Source organism: Oncorhynchus nerka, linkage group LG10 (assembly GCF_034236695.1).
Source record: "Oncorhynchus nerka isolate Pitt River linkage group LG10, Oner_Uvic_2.0, whole genome shotgun sequence".
Taxonomy (NCBI): Eukaryota; Metazoa; Chordata; class Actinopteri; order Salmoniformes; family Salmonidae; genus Oncorhynchus; species Oncorhynchus nerka.
This window is the reverse complement of record NC_088405.1, coordinates 70765310-70789235: the sequence shown is the minus strand read 5'-3', so window position 1 is coordinate 70789235 and position 23926 is coordinate 70765310. Positions and strand designations below refer to the sequence as shown.

General features: G+C 43.6%; 2 protein-coding genes across 5 annotated transcripts in view; one reads left to right on the top strand and one right to left on the bottom strand.

The window, feature by feature from the left end:
* The window catches only part of LOC115135937 (arginine--tRNA ligase, cytoplasmic-like), a 43651-nt gene extending 23623 nt beyond the window's left edge, over positions 1-20028 (top strand). For 2 of the 3 annotated variants that reach the window (XM_029671170.2, XM_029671169.2), the window contains 9 exons: positions 3717-3837; positions 4091-4220; positions 4933-5037; positions 5925-6103; positions 6647-6756; positions 7552-7657; positions 8583-8755; positions 12240-12487; positions 18040-20028. In XM_029671170.2, the coding sequence (XP_029527030.1) occupies positions 3717-3837; positions 4091-4220; positions 4933-5037; positions 5925-6103; positions 6647-6756; positions 7552-7657; positions 8583-8755; positions 12240-12487; positions 18040-18149 (1282 nt within the window). In that variant the 3' untranslated portion in view covers positions 18150-20028. Of the gene's footprint in view, positions 1-3716; positions 3838-4090; positions 4221-4932; positions 5038-5924; positions 6104-6646; positions 6757-7551; positions 7658-8582; positions 8756-12239; positions 12488-14060; positions 14175-18039 lie in introns of all 3 variants that reach the window. The other variant, XR_010464913.1, reaches the window with a different exon arrangement.
* Positions 20029-21086: 1058 nt separating this feature from the next.
* LOC115135936 (rho GTPase-activating protein 7-like) overlaps positions 21087-23926 on the bottom strand; it is a 78907-nt gene continuing 76067 nt past the window's right edge. For both annotated transcript variants that reach the window (XM_029671167.2, XM_029671168.2), the window contains exon 14: positions 21087-22137. In XM_029671167.2, coding sequence (XP_029527027.1) covers positions 22041-22137 — 97 coding nt within the window. In that variant the 3' untranslated portion in view covers positions 21087-22040. The remainder of the gene's footprint in view (positions 22138-23926) is intronic.

Genomic DNA, 23926 nt, shown 5'->3' with positions numbered 1-23926 from the left:
CCCTAACTCTGTAAACAAGGGCACCCTCATAGACGTCATCCTGACCAACTGGCCCTCCAAATACACCTCCGCTGTCTTCAACCAGGATCTCAGCGATCACTGCCTCATTGCCTGTATCCGCCACGGAGCCGCAGTCAAACGACCACCCCTCATCACTGTCAAACGCTCCCTAAAACACTTCTGTAAGCAGGCCTTTCTTATCGACCTGGCCCGGGTATCCTGGAAGGACATTGACCTCATCCCGTCAGTTGAGGATGCCTGGTCATTCTTTAAAAGTAACTTCCTCACCATTTTAGATAAGCATGCTCCGTTCAAAAAATGCAGAACCAAGAACAGATACAGCCCTTGGTTCACTCCAGACCTGACTGCCCTCGACCAGCACAAAAACATCCTGTGGCGGACTGCAATAGCATCGAATAGCCCCCGTGATATGCAACTGTTCAGGGAAGTCAGGAACCAATACACGCAGTCAGTCAGGAAAGCTAAGGCCAGCTTCTTCAGGCAGAAGTTTGCATCCTGTAGCTCCAACTCCAAAAAGTTCTGGGACACTGTGAAGTCCATGGAGAACAAGAGCACCTCCTCCCAGCTGCCCACTGCACTGAGGCTAGGTAACACGGTCTCCACCGATAGTCAAAACTGTTCGCTGCTCTGGCCCCCCAATGGTGGAACAAACTCCCTCACGACGCCAGGACAGCGGAGTCAATCACCACCTTCCGGAGACACCTGAAACCCCACCTCTTTAAGGAATACCTAGGATAGGATAAAGTAATCCTTCTCACCCCCCTTAAAAGACCTAGATGCACTATTGTAAAGTGGCTGTTCCACTGGATGTCATAAGGTGAAAGCACCAATTTGTAAGTCGCTCTGGATAAGAGCGTCTGCTAAATGACTTAAATGTAAATGTAATAAATCGATGATTATCGAAAACTTCAATAAGCACTTCTCAACGGCTGGCCATGCCTTCCGCCTGGCTACTCCAACCTCGGCCAACAGCTCCGCCCCCCCGCAGCTCCTCGCCCAAGCCTCTCCAGGTTCTCCTTTACCCAAATCCAGATAGCAGATGTTCTGAAAGAGCTGCAAAACCTGGACCCGTACAAATCAGCTGGGCTTGACAATCTGGACCCTCTATTTCTGAAACTATCTGCCGCCATTGTCGCAACCCCTATTACCAGCCTGTTCAACCTCTCTTTCATATCGTCTGAGATCCCCAAGGATTGGAAAGCTGCCGCAGTCATCCCCCTCTTCAAAGGGGGAGACACCCTGGACCCAAACTGTTACAGACCTATATCCATCCTGCCCTGCCTATCTAAGGTCTTTGAAAGCCAAGTCAACAAACAGGTCACTGACCATCTAGAATCCCACCGTACCTTCTCCGCTGTGCAATCTGGTTTCCGAGCCGGTCACGGGTGCACCTCAGCCACACTCAAGGTACTAAACGATATCATAACCGCCATCGATAAAAGACAGTACTGTGCAGCAGTCTTCATCGACCTTGCCAAGGCTTTCGACTCTGTCAATCACCATCTTCTTATCGGCAGACTCAGTAGCCTCGGTTTTTCGGATGACTGCCTTGCCTGGTTCACCAATTACTTTGCAGACAGAGTTCAGTGTGTCAAATCGGAGGGCATGCTGTCCGGTCCTCTGGCAGTCTCTATGGGGGTGCCACAGGGTTCAATTCTCGGGCCGACTCTTTTCTCTGTATATATCAATGATGTTGCTCTTGCGGCGGGCGATTCCCTGATCCACCTCTACGCAGACGACACCATTCTATATACTTTCGGCCCGTCATTGGACACTGTGCTATCTAACCTCCAAACGAGCTTCAATGCCATACAGCACTCCTTCCGTGGCCTCCAACTGCTCTTAAACGCGAGTAAAACCAAATGCATGCTTTTCAACCGATCGCTGCCTGCACCCGCATACCCGACTAGCATCACCACCCTGGATGGCTCCGACCTTGAATATGTGGACATCTATAAGTACCTAGGTGTCTGGCTAGACTGCAAACTCTCCTTCCAGACTCACATCAAACATCTCCAATCGAAAATCAAATCAAGAGTCGGCTTTCTATTCCGCAACAAAGCCTCCTTCACTCACGCCGCCAAGCTTACCCTAGTAAAACTGACTATCCTACCGATCCTCGATTTCGGCGATGTCATCTACAAAATTGGCTTCCAACACTCTACTCAGCAAACTGGATGCAGTCTATCACAGTGCCATCCGCTTTGTCACTAAAGCACCTTATACCACCCACCACTGCGACTTGTATGCTCTAGTCGGCTGGCCCTCGCTACATATTCGTCGCCAGACCCACTGGCTCCAGGTCATCTACAAGTCCATGCTAGGTAAAGCTCCGCCTTATCTCAGTTCACTGGTCACGATGGCTACACCCATCCGTAGCACGCACTCCAGCAGGTGTATCTCACTGATCATCCCTAAAGCCAACACCTCATTTGGCCGCCTTTCGTTCCAGTACTCTGCTGCCTGTGACTGGAACGAACTGCAAAAATCGCTAAAGTTGGAGACTTTTATCTCCCTCACCAACTTCAAACATCAGATATCTGAGCAGCTAACCGATCGCTGCAGCTGTACATAGTCTATTGGTAAATAGCCCACCCATTTTCACTTACCTCATTCCCATACTGTTTTTATACTGTTATTTATTTACTTTTCTGCTCTTTTGCACACCAATATCTCTACCTGTACATGACCATCTGATAATTTATCACTCCAGTGTTAATCTGCAAAATTGTATTAATCGCCTACCTCCTCATGCCTTTTGCACACATTGTATATAGACTGCCCATTTTTTCTACTGTGTTATTGACTTGTTAATTGTTTACTCCATGTGTAACTCTGTGTTGTCTGTTCACACTGCTATGCTTTATCTTGGCCAGGTCGCAGTTGCAAATGAGAACTTGTTCTCAAATAGCCTACCTGGTTAAATAAAGGTGAAATAAAAAAGTGTGTTACTGATGGTAGGCTTTGTTACTTTGGTCCCAGCTCTCTGCAGGTCATTCACTAGGTCCCCCCGTGTGGTTCTGGGATTTTTGCTCACCGTTCTTGTGATCATTTTGACCCTGTGGGGTGAGATCTTGCGTGGAGCACCAGATCGAGGGAGATTATCAGTGGTCTTGTATGTCTTCCATTTCCTAATAATTGCTCCTACAGTTGATTTCTTCAAACCAAGCTGCTTAACTATTGCAGATTCAGTCTTCCCAGCCTGGTGCAGGTCTACAATTTTGTTTCTGGTGTCCTTTGACAGCTCTTTGGTCTTGGCCATAGTGGAGTTTGGAGTGTGACTGTTTGAGGTTGTGGACAGGTGTCTTTTATACTGATAACAAGTTCAAACAGGTGCCATTAATACAGGTAATGAGTGGAGGACAGAGGAGCCTCTTAAAGAAGTTGTTACAGGTCTGTGAGAGCCAGAAATCTTGCTTGTTTGTAGGTGACCAAATACTTATTTTCCACCATAATTTGCAAATAAATTCATTAAAATCCTACAATGGGATTTTCTGGATTTTTTTCCCTCATTTTGTCTGTCATAGTTGAAGTGTACCTATGATGAAAATTACAGGCCTCATCTTTTTAAGTGGGAGAACGTGCACAATTAAGGGCTGACTACTTTTTTGCCCCACTGTATATCCTGTTATTTTTTGTTATTTTGTGTTTGTTTACCATGTCGTCACTGCATGTGTTTGTGTTGTGTTCCTTAGGCTGAATCATGTGGGGGACTGGGGCACCCAGTTTGGCATGCTCATCGCTCACCTGCAGGACAAGTTCCCAAACTACCTGACCGTGTCCCCTCCCATTGGAGATCTGCAGGCATTCTACAAAGTGAGTCCACCCAAAATACAAAATATTTAAAAAATGGAATAAAGTTGACCACTACAGATGAAGGTGGTGGGTTTAATAAAACTTAAAGGGAATGACATCAGAAATGGCATGTCCTTTCGTCTGGCCAAATGTTGAGTTGTGTAGACTGTCCTTGGCATACATTACATACTGTTCCTCACTAACTGTCATCAAATATGTTACCTATTGTCTCCCCTGATGATATGAGTGATTCCTCCCGGTCTGTCTGTGCCAGGAGTCTAAGAAGCGTTTTGACGAGGAGGAAGACTTTAAGAAGAGGGCCTACCAGTGTGTGGTCAAGCTGCAGAGCAAAGACCCAGCCTTCATCAAAGGATGGAACCTCATCTGTGACGTTTCCAGGAATGGTGGGTGCGATGAATGAATAGATGAAGAGGTGCTGAAAGTAAGAAATTATAGTGAAGGCTACGTTTTGTTCAAGGGTTAGTTAGACCTAATGCCAATTACTGTGAAGAGTCGAAAGTAACTAGAGTCCTAAAGATTACATTATCAGAAGTAAATTCACAAAAATATAGGCCTAGTACAGTAGTTCAGCTTTTAATGAAAGGTCACAATCAGACAGACAGATAAAGTTGTGGTGTTTGCCATTTTGGAGTTATTGACATCGTCAAAATGGGGGTTCACATGGGGTGATGAGTTCATGGTGACTACTCTATTGTCAGTTCGGTTTCATTGTTTTTTTTTTGTGTGTGTGAGAACGCATGTGTGGGTATGTATGATAAGGGCATGACAGGCCTGAGGTGTCACAGTGCTCCATATTGTGTGATCTTTGGGAGGATTTAAAGCTTCATGTGGCAGACAGGGAGGGAGAGCGGGATGAATGGAGGGAGAGACACACTCAATGCCTTCATTAGCCAGCAGTCTTGTCCCCACTGAGACCCAGCTGAGGAAGGGCATTTGGGTTGCTCCATCCTTTTCTTTCTCCTCCATTTCCTCAACGAGTGACTTCACTTTCTCATGTCTCATCCAAAGACATACGATGTAGTTGGTGTTGATTTCCCCCTAGTGTTTCTACTGAACTCCAACACCGATCCAACTCTTTGTCTTTTTGTCTCGTAGAATTCCAGAAGGTCTACAACTGTCTGGACATCCAGATCATCGAGAGAGGAGAGTCCTTCTATCAGGAGAAAATGATCGCCGTCGTCAAAGAGTTTGAGGCCAAAGGTCAGTCAGTTTAAATCAAGGAAAACAAAGATAGCGTTGTCATTCAGTTCATATTAATGTTATTCATATTAAGATTGTACTCTTCACCTCAGGTGGGTTGCTGTACTGCAAGGATTCCCAGCCAAGGGGGCACAACCCTCATAGTGGGGGGGTATGGGACCTTTCTTGATTTGAGGGGTGAAAAAAGTTAATATTCAGTTGTTTATACCGATCTAAAACAGCACATACATCCGCAAAGCTTTAGGCTAGAAACGAGGTAAAATGCCAGAGGAAGACGCAGCCCTGATGCACATAGGAATATCTTTGGATTGTTTCTCTGACATTCAGAAGTTGAGCTATGACCTAAAGTTGAGGAGTCAAAGAAATGTGACTTTGCTTGGGAAGTAATCTCATATAATGTCTGACTCTGTCGCTATCAATTGATCTATTCACTTTCTGTATTTAATTTTTTTTTTTTTTAATTAACCTTATTTAACTAGGCAAGTCAGAACAAATTCTTATTTGCAATAAAGGCCTACCCCGGCCAAACCTGGACGACGCTGGGCCAATTGTGAGCCGCCCTATGTGACTCCCAATCACGGCCGGATGTGATACAGCACGGATTCGAACCAAGGACTGTAGTGACGCCTCTTGCACTGAGATGCAGTGCCTTAGATCGCTGCTCCTCCCGGGAGCCCTAAAAGAGAATATGTCTTGCTAAACTATGTAGAATTGCAGGAAATTAGCTTCAAAGCAACATTTTCCAAGCTCCCTCAAATTAAACCGGGAAAAAGGTTGGGGACTCCTGCTGTACTGTACAGTGTTTGCTGTAGTGTGTACGTGTCCAGAAGGGGGCACTGTTGACTCAGCAATTCTTTTTCTTTCTTTCTCTCTTTCTCCCTCTCCAGGCCTGGTGGAGATGGACGAGGGACGTAAGATAGTGTTTGCCCCGGGCCAACAGATCCCCCTGACAGTGGTGAAGTCTGACGGGGGCTACACATACGACACTTCAGACCTGGCCGCCCTGCGCCAGCGGCTCTTTGACGAGAAGGCAGACATCATCATCTACGTGACGGACAGCGGCCAGGTGAGGAGGGGGTTGAGGGAGGCAGAGGAGAGTGCCTATATTATTGCCTGAGTGCTGGTCTGTTTTTTTGCTTTCATGCCAAACATGTTTGGCTTTTACAATGACAGCATTGGAGTTGGCAAGAGTACAAACAGATCTGGGACCAAGCTAGCTCTGTTGTGCCTCTGAGGTCCTCGCTGTGAGACGCCACCGGTGTCACCTGCTGAAAAGGTAATCCACTCAGGGTCAGTTGTCTGTGTCTTGGTTTCTCTGAGCCGAAGAGAGAAGTAAGATACTGTCAGAGACGAGCATGAGTAGAGGACTCCAGAGTACTGCCGTCTCATTGCAGTTCAGCACCACAATGATTGGCTTGTCTGTGTGTTCACTCTCATTTTTAGGCTGTAAAATGTTCTACTGGAGTGGATTGTACATGTGAAGTCATTATGTTTACTTGCAATGTTTTGCAACCATCCTTATTAGCCTGTCAAACTCGGTCTAAACATTTAACTGGTGTCCAATTCATGACTAGTTAATTATGCGTATGTGTGATTTTTTTCACTACAGGGCACCCACTTCCAGGTGGTGTTTGCAGCGGCTCAGATGATTGGCTGGTACGACCCCAAGGTGACACGAGTGGAGCATGCTGGCTTTGGAGTGGTGCTGGGAGAGGATAAGTGAGTGTCTACAAATTACAGAATTTTTTTCCAGGGTCCTATTCATTAGCGCACAAAAACCAACAAAAGTTTACAGAAAACTAAAATGAGTGCTTCTTATTGGACAAGTCAAATGAGCCCCTCCTGTTTTAGTACGTTTTCTTCCATTTGGTGTCTAATGCTCCAGATTCACATACGCCAACAATCACGTGATGGCAACAGACACATGCCTAATTAAGCATTCATAGCGCTGTATACTGTGTTGGGCCATTCAAGAGACCACCGACCCACCTGCTACGTCAGCCTATCATCATATTGAATTGGCACTCTTAGGTTTTATTTGTCCATTCATTTGCTCTATTGGCCCATTAGTCACACATCATCTAGTTGTGTGTATGACTACTAGGAGTCTCGTTACCGAGCAGACAATATCACCCCGTGCATTAATAAAGCATCAAACACAGTCAGAATGGGTTGTGTTGGTCGTAAGAGGCTGGAGGGGTGGTGAGAGGTGCAAGCTAAGTGGTGGTTTGTGGTTAGAGCCTGGTACTCCACTGTTGGGCTGAGTGGGAGCTGAAGCCCTGTTCAAGCCCTGTTCAAACACTGTTCACTCAGTCAAATACTAGAAAGTGGAATAGCACACATCGTTTCTAATAATAATTAATTGAACATGATTTTACTCATTGAACATGATTGGATAGAGCGACGTAAGACCACCAGTTTTTTCACAGATCCAGTTATGTTCGATTAATGGTGAAGGAATGGAAGAGTTCCTGAAGTGTTGAGTGAGTATTGTCCTTCCGTCTGTCTCTTCAGAAAGAAGTTTAAGACTCGGTCTGGGGACACGGTGAGGCTGATGGACCTGCTGGACGAAGGCCTGAAGAGGTCGATGGACAAACTCAAGGAGAAAGACAGAGACAAGGTGTGAGATGCTGCCTGTGTTTCCATCAATACTGTGTAGCCATTTGTTTCATCCTAGTACCCTCCTGATTCTATTAGTTAACTCTTCTTCAAGGCCTTAATAATCCAAATAAATCCTGCAGGACACACACACATTGTGAGTAGAGTGTAAAACACATCTCTACAGCCTGAACGATGTCTCTATCTAGTCTTTATGTTCCAAAGGCAGAAACGCACGCTGTTTCCACCTGGCATAGCTGTCTGCCTGCTTGCCAACTGCAGCCGCCTCTTTTCTTTCAGTCTATGACGCAAGAGGAGGTGTTCTGAATCAGGGTTTCGCTAAGCCTATAATTGTCAAGGATATTGAAAGTTACACATGGTGCATTAAATTATGCAGAAAACTAAGTATGCGTATAATCGTCCTGCTCCCTGGGGCGTAATCAATTTAGCAAATGATGGCGGATGGGGCCAATTCAGATCTATTCTGAGATCTTTGTTTTGTTAGGGCATGGGTACACTTACTGCACTATGTAGTTGGTATCAGTGGCACCACGGGGCTGGCCTCACGCCCAACCCTGCCACCTTCTCGTCCCAACCTCATTTAAATACACCTGCCCGCACTGCTCAAAACACACTAATGCACACACACCCTATACACACACATACTAAAGAACACAATCGGCACACATCCCCACTCTCTCTAGGTGTGAGCCTGTCCGTACCTAACAGGCTATTGGTCTCGATGTGGATGTTGGAAGAATTAGACTGTGTCCGGTGGGGAATGTGGGGTTGAAGGCATGAATGACAGGTCAGACTCATAGCAGTACAGTATTTCAACCTGTCCCAGATGCGTTGTGACACACAGAAACAAGTTGTGATCTGTGTCAGATGCCCAGTGGACTAAACACATGCCTGATTGCCTGGAACTCTAATCATATCTAACTCAGGTGCTGAGCACAGAGGAGCTGACCAAGGCCCAGCACTCGGTGGCGTTCGGCTGCATCAAGTACGCCGACCTGTCCCACAACCGCATCAACGACTACGTGTTCTCCTTCGACAAGATGCTGGATGACCGGGGCAACACGGCCGCCTACCTGCTCTACGCCTTCACCCGCATCAGGTGATCCTTCGCTGGGCTGTAGGGAGTGGCAACCAGCCCCTCCCCTGGTTCTCTCTCTCCTCCCCTGAACGTACTACGGGCTCTGTGGCATTGTGCCCAGTCTGTCTGTATTGATCTGCACACAGAGAAGGAGGGGAAAGAGACGCTTTGCCCAGGATGGTCGATGGTAACACACTGAGTCAATAGAGCACTCACAGGTGGTGGCAGACCCACACTGGGGGGGGGGTTATACACGTACACACTAGGGGAGTACTCGTTCACCAAACTCATGGTTCGGTACGTGTTGTGGTTTTGGAGGCACGGTTCGGTTTCGGTACAGTGGGAATATTAAATACCAACAGTTACTGTAGTTAATTACATTTTTAAATATAAAGACCCGTTCTGAAAGGACCCGAGCACAACAAGACCCGTTTCGTATTGACCTGGTTCGATCCAGACCCGATCTGATCCCAGGAAGGGAAGCAGTAGAAAAGTCCATTTGTAAGTTACTTTATTAACCAGAGCTGATAAAGCGCGAGGGAGGGAGCGGTGCCGCTCTAGCAGGCAGAGGGGCCATGCGGTGTGTGTGCTGTGAGCGAGTGACACGGACAAGGAGGGAGGGAGCGGTGAGGCTCTAGCAGGCAGAGGGGCCTTGCGGTGTGTGTGCTGTGAGCGAGTGACACTGGCAAGGAGGGAGGGAGAAGACTGCAACCAACCAAGCCGAATCGCACTAGTAGACCAATTTCTAGCTTGTCATAGCTAGATTATTTATCATCCATTATTATTACGACTGCAGCAAACCTAGAGAAGCTAGTTAGCTAAACTAGCTAGGCTAATTGAGGGTACATGAGGTTTCTCCCTGCCCTACAGTTACAAATAACAACACCTCCATTCAGATTATTAACTAGCAGCCTACCTGTTGGCTCTTGGTCTTTGTAGCATGTCCTCATTTAACCTTTAATTACATCATTTAAATTCCTTCTTCAGTTGATTATTCAACCTCCTAGCTTGATCAAATGGCTACCTGGACTATTTGCATTGTGTGCCTCCTCCCAACCCTTCTTTTACGCTGCTGCTACTCTCTCTTTATCATATATGCATAGTCACTATACATTCATGTACATACTAACTCAATTGGCCTGACCAACCAATGCTCCCGTACATTGGCTAACCGGGTTATCTGCATTGTGCCTTGCCACCCACCACCCGCCAACCCCTCTTACGCTACTGCTACTCTGTTTATCATGTATGCATAGTCACTTTAACCACATGTACATACTACCTCAATCAGCTTGACTAACCGGTGTCTGTATGTAGCCTCGCTACTGTTATTTTCAACTGTCTTTTTACTGTTTTTATTTCTTACCTTTTTGTTCACCTAATACCTTTTTTGCACTTTTGGTTAGAGCCTGTAAGTAAGCATTTCACTGTCAGGTCTACTGTGGTTACACCTGTTGTAGTCGGCGCACGTGACAAAAAAACTTGGATTTGATTTGCCACACATGGCGGTTCTATGACTGTAGTGCTGCTCTGAGGATATGTGATTGACTGACAAAAACAAGCTACAGACATGCAGCACTCTAATGAAAAGTATCGGCAGCAGCATCATCCCTTTTTCTCTCTCAGAATCGGCTGCGAAGGGCTGTTTGAATTCAGAGCGGAGACTAAGTTGTTGTCTTTGCGTATTCCATCTTGCTCCGGTGGTAGGAATACTGGCGTAAATATGCCAACATGATTGAGGTGTTGGCAGCTGCATATGCTATTCTCGTTGAGCAGTGGAGAAATACTGTTAACGTTTTGTCCACAACTGTCAATCGCCGTTGTAATCTACTGGGAAGCCAAAATGTTCCTGAACTGGAGATTTAAACGAGGATGGAGGATCCCCCAATCCTGGTTTATCCACCCCACCACTCCCCATTTTACAGAACTACACAGAACAAAAATATAAACGCAGCATGTAAAGTGTTGGTCCCATGTTTCATGAGTTGACATAAAAGATTCCAGACATTTTCCATCCGCACAAAAAGCTTATTTCTCTAACATAGTGTGCATTTCTCATTTGACAAGATAATCCATCCACCTGACAGGTGTGGCATATCAATAAGCTAATTAAACAGCATGATCATTACACAGGTGCACCTTATGCTGGTGACCATAAAAGGCCACTAAAATGTGCAGTTTTGTCTCTCAACACAATGCCACAGATGTTTAAAGTTTTGAGGGAGCATGCACTTGGCATGCTGACTGCAGGAATGTCCACCTGAGCTGTTGCCAGATAATTTAATGATAATGTCTCTACCATAAGTCGCCTCCAACGTCGTTTTAGAGAATTTGGCAGGACGTCCAACTGCCCTCACAACCACAGACCACGTGTATTACCTCGTCGTATGGGCGAGCGGTTTGCGGATGTCAACATTGTGAACAGCGTGCTCCATGGTGACGGTGGGGTTATGGTATGGGCAGACATAAGCTACGGACAACAAACTTATCGATGGCAATTTGAATTCACAAAAATACCGTGACGAGATACTGAGGCCCATTGTTTTGTTTTTTGTTTTTTTAAGTTATCTGTGACCAACATATGCATGTCTGTATTCCCAGTCATCTGAAATCATAGATTAGGGCCTAAATACACTTATTTCAATTAACTGATTTCCTCATATTAACTAACTCAGTAAAAGCTATGAAATTGTTGCATGTTGCATTTATATTTTTGTTCAGTATGGTTCCCTGCTGCGCCTCACAAAAGGATAGTTTGAAATGTGCCAGTTAAGATATACATTTTTATTACAGCATGTGCATAGGCTGTAGTTGTTTTTATCAGAATAGCATACATTGTTTTTTTCAGCTTAGATCGGTAAGTAAGCGTTTCACTGTTTGTCCACACGAAGCATGTGAGAAATACAAGTTGATTTGATTTACTCAGGCGATGGCATACAACACAGCGTAGGATTAAGCCTATAGGCCTAGTGTATATTTATGTATTCATTCAGGTTCACAAAGAGGACCGAACCGAGGTCCACGTACCGAAAGGTTCGGTACGTGTACTGTTACATCCCTAGTACGCACACACCTTGCTAATTTTGTTAATTACCAGTTGATTTTTATTTATTTATTATTTTTGCTTTATTGAGCATTGTGTTTGAAACCTCGGGATGTTTGAAACCCCAGGATGCTGCTCAGCTTGTAAATCTGTGCTTGTAGATTTAGAAAGCACAAAGGCATTGTTCTGGGATCATTTGATTACACAGATATAGTCTCTTTTGATAGCCATTGATGCTCCAACCAACTGAGCTATCTGGACCAGCAGCATCACCTGTGATTATCTTGTCCATTGTGGTCCCACCTAACAAGTGTTGTTATTATCATGTATTTATATGATAACTGCATAGGCAGGCTATCACAATATACAGTATGCACACCTTATAAAATGAAGAGAAAAAATATGATTGTCTGACATTAATATCCTACTCAACTTAATATCCCTTCCCCTCTATATCTGAAGGTCCATAGCCCGGCTGGCTAACATCGACGAGGTTGCGCTCCGTAAAGCAGCAGAGACCACGGATGTGCTCCTGCAGCACGACAAGGAGTGGAAGCTGGGCAAGTGTCTCATTCGCTTCCCTGAGATCCTGCAGAAGATCCTGGATGACCTCCTGCTCCACACGCTGTGTGACTACCTTTACGAGCTGGCCACCACCTTCACAGAATTCTACGACAGCTGCTACTGCATCGAGAAGGACCGCCGGACCGGTAGGGAAAAGACCCCGGGGTGGTAGATAAGGACAGTTGTCCATCTTTCTATCAGTCTATTTGTCTGTCTCAATTAATCTATTCATCGATCCATACTAAATGCTGGTTCTATATCTTTGCTGGTTCTAAATCTGAGATATTTCTTGGCTTTGCCAGTTGGTAATTGCTTTCATGTACTGCCCCAGACTTCTGCTATTCTCATATAATCCTAAATAGCCCACTGAGAGGGACAATCACAAACATCAGTCAGAGGGGTGGTGTCAGAGCAAGCATCGTTGTTAACCGATCCACTAGCATCTGTTAGCATTTACCCTACTGTGGGCCACATCGCTAATGCTAAGTCCTATTACCCAGGGTTTAGTAGATCAAAGTGTATTAGTTTAACATGCTGCTCTCAAGTTAGCGCCCAGGCTAGCCCTCCTCGCCACCAAACTGTGAATTCTAGGCCACATTAGCCAACATTAAGTGCTTAAAGTGAATTATAGAACTATACAATTCCGAATTGATCCACGATTTCCCATAACTGTTGTAAATGATCCCACGCAGCCGCGTAATTACTATTTACAGTTTTTACCCTTTACCTTGTACCCATATCCCGGCTGAAAATGGCAGATTTGAGCACTGATAATCACCTAAATTGGAGTGCAGTGGCTGTACAGTAACATTATATAAATAACGTCATAGCTCAGGGTCTCCGCTTCACAGCTTTGTATCTGACAGCTGTTCTAAGCTTGAGCACCACATGCAACAAGAAGTTGCCCCCATCCTCCTGCTAATTGGGCAACTTTAGCATATTGTTTTTCTGAGTGAGGGAAATGCTGTACATTAACAGGAAAGAGGAGTCATACAAGCAAGCCAAACATCCTTAAGTCCAAATGTGCAGTTCACATCTCCATATTATAAAACTCATGTCATATACAGTGTCAGTGTTCATGATCACTATGTTTGATGTGCAGTTACAAAATGACATGGTGTCATACCTTAGGCTCATTCTGTTCAGAACAACCTATGTTTGTCAATTGTGAAGAAAATTCACAGCGGAAACACGCACCTGAATGCACTCATGACTAGGGTTGCAAAGGAAGGGTATATTACTAGAAACTTTCAAAGTTGACCAGTAATCTTCCAGAAATGATGTATCTTTCAAGGATTTAGTGGCCTTTTGGGGCCCTTCAGATTATCACAGGTGTCTGTAATTATCCCTGGCCCTCTGTGTGGCCTTATCACATGTAAAATATATAAAATAATAAAATAAAATAATTTTAATATAGAATGACAGCTTTAAACTTGATCCTAAATATAAAAATTCAACTTCGTGAATACCATTGGTGTTTAATACGAGGGTTTCAGCATGACATATCCATATATATTTTTATACTTATTTTAATTTTAATATGTCAATATATATATATATATATATACACAAAAGTGTGTACACCTACTCATTCCAGGGTTTATCTTTATTTGTTCTAGAATAATAGTGAAGACAACTGAACTATGAAATAACACATGGAGTCATGTAGTAACCAAAAAAAGAGTTGAAGAATTTCAAATATATTTTGATTTGTTTAAGGTAGCAACCCTTTGCCTTGATGACAGCTTTGCACACGCCTGGCATTCTCCCAACCAGCTTCATGAGGTAGTCACCTGGAAGGCATTTCAATTAACAGGTGTGCCTTGTTAAAATGTAAGTTGTGGAATTTCTTTCCTTAATGCGTTTCAGCCAATGAGTTGTGTTTTGATTTCCCTTACTCCCAGTGAAGGGAAATCATCACGCTACAGCATAAAATTACATTCTGGATGATGCTGTGCTTCCAACTTTGTGGCAACAGTTTGGGGAAAGTCCTTTCCTGTTTGAAATGACAATACCCCCGTGCCTAAAAACTAGGTCCGTACAGAAAAGGATTGTCTCAATCGGTATGGAAGAACTTGACTGGACTACACAGAGCCCTGACCTTAATCCCATCGAACACCTTTGGGATGAATTGGAACGCCAGCTGCAAGCCAGGCCTAATTGGCCAACATAATTGTCCGACCTCACTAATGACTGTAGTATATTTATTGTCAAACTGGTGGCAGTTGTGAAAAGTCAATATTTGGAAGAGTTGTAGAGTTAATTGAACATAATTACACTGTTGATTAGATGCTTTTTTTCATTAATTTGGCCATTTTCTCTAGAACCATATGGTCTAGAACAGGGATGGGCAATTGGTGGTCTCAGTCAGGGTCTCAACTTACTTGTTGCAAGTTAGAATAGGATAATACACATGGTGTAGTTTTTCTCAGTCACTGATAGTCACTCAGTTAGCTCATGTCAGCTAAAATGTTTAAGATGGGTAAATTTGACTAGTGGCCAGCTATCTAAACGTATTAATCATGGTCGAATTACCGGCTTGGGTGCCTCCATTGATTTTGTTAATCTGTCACACTCTCCCCATGGCAAAATGTGTAGAATTGCAGCACACTTCCTTTAAAACAGCAACAGATTTTCAGATTTTTATGGCCCCCAACCCCATCAAATTGGACACAGCTATAATAAATGAATAATATATAAGAATACACTTAAGTTATTGAAGTATAAATTACCAAAGTTACGATAGATTGCCGTAGATTTTCTTTTAATTGCCAAAATTTGTGAATATTCCACTAACTTTGGTAAATTACTGGTAGCTTTGCAACCCAACTCATGCCTCCTTTCTATTCACACCAAAATTACAATCTATTTAATTGAATTGCTTTGTGAAAGCCTAACACTGTAATTTCGTATTTTATAATTTAGCTTGTCATGTAGGCAATAGAACAAGCTTTCAAATTATGCCAACCTGACCCAGATTGAGATACATTATTATTATTTTTTTTTAAAGCAGTTTTTGGATTGCGTAAACAACAATCGTAATTGTGATTTCAGGGTTGTGTTCCAAACAAATAGTATGCTTGCTCTAGTTCCTCAGCGGCACAGCTTGGAGAGCTAAAAAATGAAAAGGCACCTTATAGTTGAAGACTCTTTGATTCATAAAAGAGCATTGAAATTACTTATGAACTGTGTACACTTTATAGTGGTGTGTGTGGCCACTTGGAGACACTAGTTAGTCATTTCACTCAAACCCTTGTCATTTTTTTGTCTTACAGTATGTTGCACCTACTCCACATTTTACAGGAATATTCTTATGATACTGAATATGTATAATAGTATTTTCAGATTTTTGGGGTAGCAAAAAGTAGAGTAAATGTAAAATGCACAAAATCAAAAGTGATGTTTGGATTCAGTCTTGTCAGGTGAACTGTTGTCCTCAATTTTGTTTGAATAATTTTCCTATAATATCCGAACTCAAATAAAATTGTCTTTGTCACATTTGCCGAATACAACAGGTGTCGACCTTACCGTGAAATGCTTTCGTACAAGCTCTTAAATGAACCAACCATGCAGTTTTAAGAAAATAGAAAATAATCTGTTCCCTTTTACTTGCTACCATGTTTATGAATTTCATATTTCTTAGAAACATTTCAATTTAGCCCAATCCATATAGACCAATTCACACGAATGTAAAGTTAACCTTTTCCGTTCAACATTGTCTTTTGTTATGAATATGACAGCTTGTTTTCCACCCTTCAGTAAGTAAGTTACAGTTCAATGAAGGGCATTTGGGTTTTAGTCATACAAATAGTCTATGGGTGTTTCTCAATAACATCATATACAGTGGGGCAAAAAAGTATTTAGTCAGCTACCAATTGTGCAAGTTCTCCCACTTAAAAAGATGAGGCCTGTAATTTTCATCATAGGTACACTTCGTGGGGGACGACATGTTTACTGTTGCCTTGTTTGTTAGTGTAAATTTAATTTGGAAATGGTATTATTTGTCAATTACAATGACGACCATGTCCTTAATGTCCAGTTTGTGTAATTTGCCCTTTCCCCCTCATTACTATCTTAATTAGGGGTTTAGCAGCGAAGCTGGTGAAACCATATTGCTTTTGTTGGCTTTCATTATTATTATACCGGGTTCTTCCCCCAAGGAAAATAACATGCAAATTCCCATGATATGGTAAGGCCTAGGACGGCCCAACTTGGCAGGATGGTAAAAGCCCATGGGCTACACCCTCTCATGCATTCTCATGCCAATGGTGGAGCTATAAGAAGTGATTGAAAATGCCAGCTTTGAAAGCTCACGCCCTTCACCCCGTTTGAGCTGGAGTCCTGAAATGTAGTATGTAGATCTCTCTGCTCACAAGGAACACATTTACCTCAAAGACCCATAAAGTCCGTCATGATGGATGATTTGGAATTTTGTGAAAAACGCTTAAAACGTTGCTACTCTAGCACAAATGACCGATCTGCACAAAGCTTGATATCTGGCATCTAAGGACCAAGGTGTCTCAAAGTACTTTTTTCCAGGCTAGTATGTCAAACAACATGGCCTCTACTGACCAATAAACATTCAAATGGGAGTGGTCTCGCACATAAATGCCTATAAATCATTCATGGATATTTGTAGTGTAATTAAACTTGGTACATGTGGCAAACACTGTCAAGATTCAGCATAACTGGGGCCTTGCGAGTGGCGCAGCGGTCTAAGGGACTGCATCGCAGTGAAACCCATGAGGCACAATTGGCCCAGCGTCGTCCGGGTCAGTGGAGGGTTTGGCCTGCCGGGATGTCCTTGTCCCACAAATTGGTGCGGCTGGCTTCCGGGTTAAGCGAGCAGTGTGTTAAGAAGCAGTGCGGCATGGCAGGGTTGTGTTTTGGAGGATGCATGGCTCTCGACTTTCACCTTTCCCGAGTCTGTACGGGAGTTGCAGCGATGGGTCAACACTGTAAACACCAATTGGATATCACGCAAAAGAGGTTAAAAAAACAACAAACAAGCACCTTTTATATTGACCACACAGTGGCACTATAACGGGCACATTTTGATATCTCTTGATCTGCTTGACACACTGATGAAATTCGGACCACATGCTCAAGGTTATGAGTCTAGCTAACCTGTAAAGTATGGTTCAGTTTGGCCACATTGTGGTGCTGTTGTACAGGAAAAAACATTCATGCAAAAGCTCATTGTCTCATAGCGGCCATATTATTTCAGTTGGCATCTTGGAAAATAGTGCGTTTTTTAAGATGTGCATCCATAGACAACATATTTGGAATATAACATCTATCAGTCCAGCGGTTCTGGAGAAGAAGACGTTTAATTAAAGAAGTCAACATCATTGAAACGGGTCCAAAATGCATCAAAAGCTTGATTTTGAGTTCTGATTTGGTAAGTGTGGTAAACAGAAACGAAGTAGGTCATCCCAGGGCAAAATGTCCAATTTGTCCTGGCACAATGGGCACACAGCTGAACTCCGTCAACACTGCTTGCAGCTTTAATTTCTATTGGATCTTCTCATCGTGTAGCAATATGCCCCATGGATCGTTGAGTTGTGAATATTGCATAGCATCACGTCTATTTAGTGACTGTTCTGTTATTAAGCAATGTTATGTGATTTTAGTGGAATTTGATTGGATGAAATAACCTAAGATCTATGTGTTTACCCATCTCTCACTCACTCAACAGGTGAGGTGTTGAAAGTGAACATGTGGAGAATGCTCCTGTGTGACGCCACTGCCGCCATCATGGCTAAAGGCTTCGACATCCTGGGCATCAACCCGGTCTCCAGGATGTGACTTCAGTGACATCACCATGCCGTCCTCCCAACTTCTCAGACTACAAGAGGGGGGGGGGGGACTCTTCAACCCATTAATGTCACCTGGGATTTTACTGTATACCAAATAAAAAATACTGCTTGTAAAAAGTTTTTAAAAAATGCTCTGGCAACATGCTCATCTTTCTCCATATAAATGTCAGAATACCAAGAGATTGAGGAATGGCTGGAGAGGCTGCCAAACAGCAATACTGACCTGGGCTACAGCTCAATCATTGCACATGGGGTCCAAGATGGCGGTGTTACATTTTATCTTGGTTTATTGTAGTAAACCAATAAACACCATCTCAGATGAAATACAAGAGAAACATCCAGCACACTGTAGATCGCAAAGGAAAATGTCCAAAAAGGGAAGCTGAAGTAGCTAAACGTATCCATTCATTCTTGAAGCGTGTCGCTTAAATAGAGCACATTATTTTGACTATTTGAGTATCATTTTTGGGACGTTTGCCTTTGAAGTTGACAGAAGGTTTTCTGCCGTCTTAGTCCAGCTATCCCATCTGTCATCCAAGTCTATATATTTGAAACCCAGGCACCTGTGTTATTGGTCACTTGAGGACAGAGAGACAGAAGTGAAGACTCTTGCTTGTCCTGAAAAATATTGCGAATCAGTAGTGTTTGAATCATATTTTTCATACTTTTCAATCCACTTTCATGTCAATACTCAATGCTATATATTTTTGTTAGACTCCATAATTTTCATACAGTGGAGATTTAAATGCCTGATTCACACTACATGGCTGACCCAAACCATACTGTGTTGGCTCTATTTTATTGTCACATTGTACTTTTCAGCATGGGTCCAACAATAATGGTGTATCCATAAACAGGCCAGCCCAGTACAGCTTGGCTTGGCTAGGCTCAGTTTTTCCTATAGTGTTTATCCAGCAACAGAGACTTGGGGACAACCGTTGTTTCCCCCGGTGACCGTGGTAGTAGCTCCTCACCTTGGTTATTTCCATACATGCCAAGGTTAAATGAACACCAGTGATGTGAATGCCTTGTCCCATCCTGATAATCAGCTGTGTGATTAATGGAATTGATTAGGCCAGCTAAATGGACCATTGCATATTATTTACTCATTTCACAGGTAGCCGTGGACCCACAGGTGTCGATTACACCAGACTGAAGTTCTAAATTACACCTGATAACAAGGGGAAGGAGAAATGGCAAGAAGACTAATTGGTTTGTCTTTCGATGCCAAATAGCCCATGCTGTTATGGTTGGAGCTACATTGTTGGCTAAAATACCATATTTTCTGTGCAGATTCGATTAACAAGGTGCATCTAAGACTTTGCACAGCTCGTGCCTTAACTGGCTTTACATAGTTGGTACTTTCAGATCCATTGGAGCATAGGGTGTCCACCATGGCTTTCCACTTCACTCATTACTGTGTGAGGACTTTTGCCCCATGCCAGGGTTTCATTGAGTTTGACACAGCATGTGGTTGCATTAGACTTGCGGCCTTCAACTATACTCATTAGCCTCTCAAATGAAGTTGGGACTAGCCTGAATAACCCCAAAACCAACATTGTTTTCTCTGTCGTCTCTTTCAACTAAGTGTTCTGTGTTAGCAGGCTCACTAAATTAGAGAACAAACTCTTTATAGATGATAAATTATAGATCTCACTCTCTGAGGCAGCCCTCAAAGACTTTAATTGTAAGGCTGTGTATGCCCATGGGAAAGTTATGCACTGTTGTAGATGGACTTATGCTGTAAAGGATGCTGCGAGGTGAGCAATATAATATTGTTCCAAACTCGAGTTGAGCTCATAAACTGCCAAGAGGAATTCTCTGTGTATGATCCATCACCAGAACGTATTAAATATCCATACACTTTATTTGTATTCATCTTTTATCATTTCACTGCATGACTTTATAGCCGCTCCTCAAAGTGATTCCCAGTGCCTTTATTAAAAATGCATGTCTTCCACAAAATGGGCACTTTGGTGTGCAGGTCCCCAGTTGAAGGACAATATGCTAAAGGAGTTTTGATAGAGGCTTCAGGAGGAAAATGGTTTGCCATGTTGTTTTGGCACCAAGCTTCAATAGCACGTGCATTAACAATAGGAATATAGATCCCTCAGCAGTAGTCTATGGTTCCATCTTATTCTGCCCCTCTGGGTCAGCCAGCCAGGTGACTTCACTGCTCAAAATTAATGTGTTTTTCCTCAAGTGTCTACTTCAATTTCCATGGACTGTAGTCACATCCCAGTCTTTCGTGCTATACTACTAGGTTACCAAGTATTAGGTGGTGAGAGGTTAGGCGTCAAGGATCCGTTGAGTAATATTTCTGGCCTGATTCCATCATGACCTCTTCTGACCTTTGAGTTAGTCATCAAGTTGTCAAGACACTTCCTGACTGCGCAACCTTATGGAATGGATTTACCTGAACCCAATCTGAAATCTTCGCCAGTCACTAGCGCTGTTATATGCTATACGTTGCTGTTATTCAAGACTGTTATAGGAATTCCAACAGTCATCTTTTATATCCAGCCTGATTGCCTAACCATGTGAGGTATTTTTACTTCCCATTCTCATGCAGTTATTCAGCATATTCCTGATCTTAGGCGAATACCCCAGTATTAAGTGTTTTAAAGTGGATTGAATTATGTGATCTTGGAGATGACTCAATACGATATGCAAATGAAAATTATGCAAATATGACACGAGTGGGCAGTTTGACAGCATAAATAATTTCCTAAGTGTATTGTAACAGGGAGAGAGAATGTTTGTCTTTTGGAAATGAACATCATAAGCCCAGACCTGTAAATCTTCTCTGATGGAAGCAGTGTGACACATCTTCCTCTGGCTGTTCGTTATTTCAGGGTCTTCAGAGGAAACAATCAGTGTGACTGACTGGGATTCAAGCAGGCCATCATCACGACACACACAAAAGTGGGAAGGCTATAGAGAAATCAACATTTTAATCAGTTGTCATTATTGATGTATCATTTCAGTTCAGCACACTAATTACAAAAAAAGGTACGCTGCAGTTTTTTTCATCTTGAAAAACAATATTTAAATAAATCTCTTACTATTGCTAAATACATTTTGTTTAATCATTTTAAGAAATAAAAGCCATTTAATAATAAATTGAATAAGATAAAGCACACTTATGAATATGTACATGTATAAACATACTGTCATACATTTGTAAGTTTACAACATTAGACACACTTTAAAACCAGAGCAACACTGAAGTGTCAAGTCAAATACACACATACAAGTAACATTAAGTAATATTCTTTTGACAGTAAAATAATTTACAGAGTATAGGTTTTAGGACCGCAACCTGCCTCACTGGATATCTGTCACAATAGCACATGTACAAGAGAATCTCCTCAGTTCTCAACTGCAAGACTAGGCTTTCCTAAATCCTTGACTTTGCCCTGCTTGAAAGTGTGACCAACCGAGGGTTTTATCGCCAAAAAGGTATATTTTCTACTGAACTGTCACACAAGGCCCTGTTCTAACTCTCTGCCGGAGGCCCCCCTGCCATGCATTAGGCCTGAAACAGTCACTTAAATGGGATGAGACATTTCATTACGGTGACAGGCTCCCGAGTCACTCTTGATAACGCAAAGCTCTGCCGCCTCCGCCTGAACACTTCATCAGACGACCCCTGCTGTGAGTCCGCTTCTGGAATTCACATCAGGTCTCGGGTTTAAGACAACTTCTCAGCCCCCCCCCCCTCTTGCCTTCTACTCCTTCTACTCCCTCTTTCATTTCCTCTGCTACAGCTGTATGCCTGGAGGCTTCTGTCTATCTGTTTGTGTTGTTCTCCTCTCTCCTCCTCTTTTGGCTCGACAAGGCCTGAGCTCTGTCTCGGGACTATGACTCAGATCTTGTTCTATCTATGGTCAGGTCTGAAGGAGTCCCTGATAGCCAGCAGGTTGGAAGCCAGTAGGTGTCCACTCACTCTGTTGTGCCACTCCTGGGACCGGCCCCTGGAAACCACACAGGAAAAGGAAGTTAGTACACAGGAAGCATCACCAGGGTTCAGATGAGACAGTCGGAGAAACACAAGGGCCACATGTCAGGCAGACTACACTCCAGACCAAACCATATCAGTCAGTCTGCAGGTTTCCATCGGCCAATGTTTATTCTACAAAAGCAATGTTGCAAATTATTGCAACGTGTAATGGAAACCGCAGATATAGGATACATTTGACATTTTTGTCATTTAGCAGACGTTCTTATACATAGCGACTTACAGGAGAAATTAGGGTTAAGTGCCTTGCTTGAGCACATCGACAGATTTTTCCCTTAGTCGGCTCGGGGATTGAAACAGCGACCTGGTTACTGGCCCGACGCTTTTAACCACTAGAAATGTTCTACAGATCGACAAAATTTTTATCTGTTCAACGGGTGTATTTTTTCTTTAGTCTAACTTTATTTTATTATTAAACGATAATGGAAACTTTTTCAAATAAATGATGATTGTTGAATAATTTTGAAGGTACGAAGGGCACGATGTCATCACGTAACTATAAAGCTCCACTCCACATGTCATTCTGAAGGTCTACTGCTTGCTAAATATACACTGCTCAAAAAAATAAAGGGAACACTAAAATAACACATCCTAGATCTGAATGAATGAAATATTCTTATTAAATACTTTTTTCTTTACATAGTTGAATGTGCTGACAACAAAATCACACAAAAATGATCAATGGAAATCAAATTGATCAACCCATGGAGGTCTGGATTTGGAGTCACACTCTAAATTAAAGTGTAAAACCACACTACAGGCTGATCCAACTTTGATGTAATGTCCTTAAAAGTCTTAAAAGTCAAAATGAGGCTCAGTAATGTGTGTGGCCTCTACGTGCCTGTATGACCTCCCTACAATGCCTGGGCATGCTCCTGATGAGGTGGCGGATGGTCTACTGAGGGATCTCTTCCCAGACCTGGACTAAAGCATCCGCCAACTCCTGGACAGTCTTTGGTGCAACGTGGCGTTGGTGGATGGAGCGAGACATGATGTCCCAGATGTGCTCAATTAGATTCAGGTCTGGAGAACGGGCGGGCCAGTCCATAGCATCAATGCCTTCCTCTTGCAGGAACTGCTGACACACTCCAGCCACATGAGGTCTAGTATTGTCTTGCATTAGGAGGAACCCAGGGCCAACCGCACCAGCATATGGTCTCACAAGGGGTCTGAGGATCTCATCTCGGTACCTAATGGCAGTCAGGCTACCTCTGGCGAGCACATGGAGGGCTGTGGGGCCCCCCAAAGAAATGCCACCCCACACCATGACTGACCCACCGCCAAACCGGTCATGCTGGAGGATGTTGCAGGCAGCAGAACGTTCTCCACGGCGTCTCCAGACTCTGTCACGTCTGTCACATGTGCTCAGTGTGAACCTGCTTTCATCTGTGAAGAGCACAGGGCACCAGTGGCGAATTTGCCAATCTTGGTGTTCTCTGGCAAATGCCAAACGTCCTGCACGGTGTTGGGCTGTAAGCACAACCCCCTCCTGTGGACGTCGGGCCCTCATACCACCCTCATGGATTCTGTTTCTGACCGTTTGAGCAGACACATGCACATTTGTGGCCTGCTGGGGGTCATTTTGCAGGGCTCTGGCAGTGCTCCTCCTGCTCCTCCTTGCACAAAGGCGGAGGTAGCGGTCCTGCTGCTGGGTTGTTGCCCTCCTACGGCCTCCTCCACGTCTCCTGATGTACTGGCCTGTCTCCTGGTAGCGCCTCCATGCTCTGGACACTACGCTGACAGAC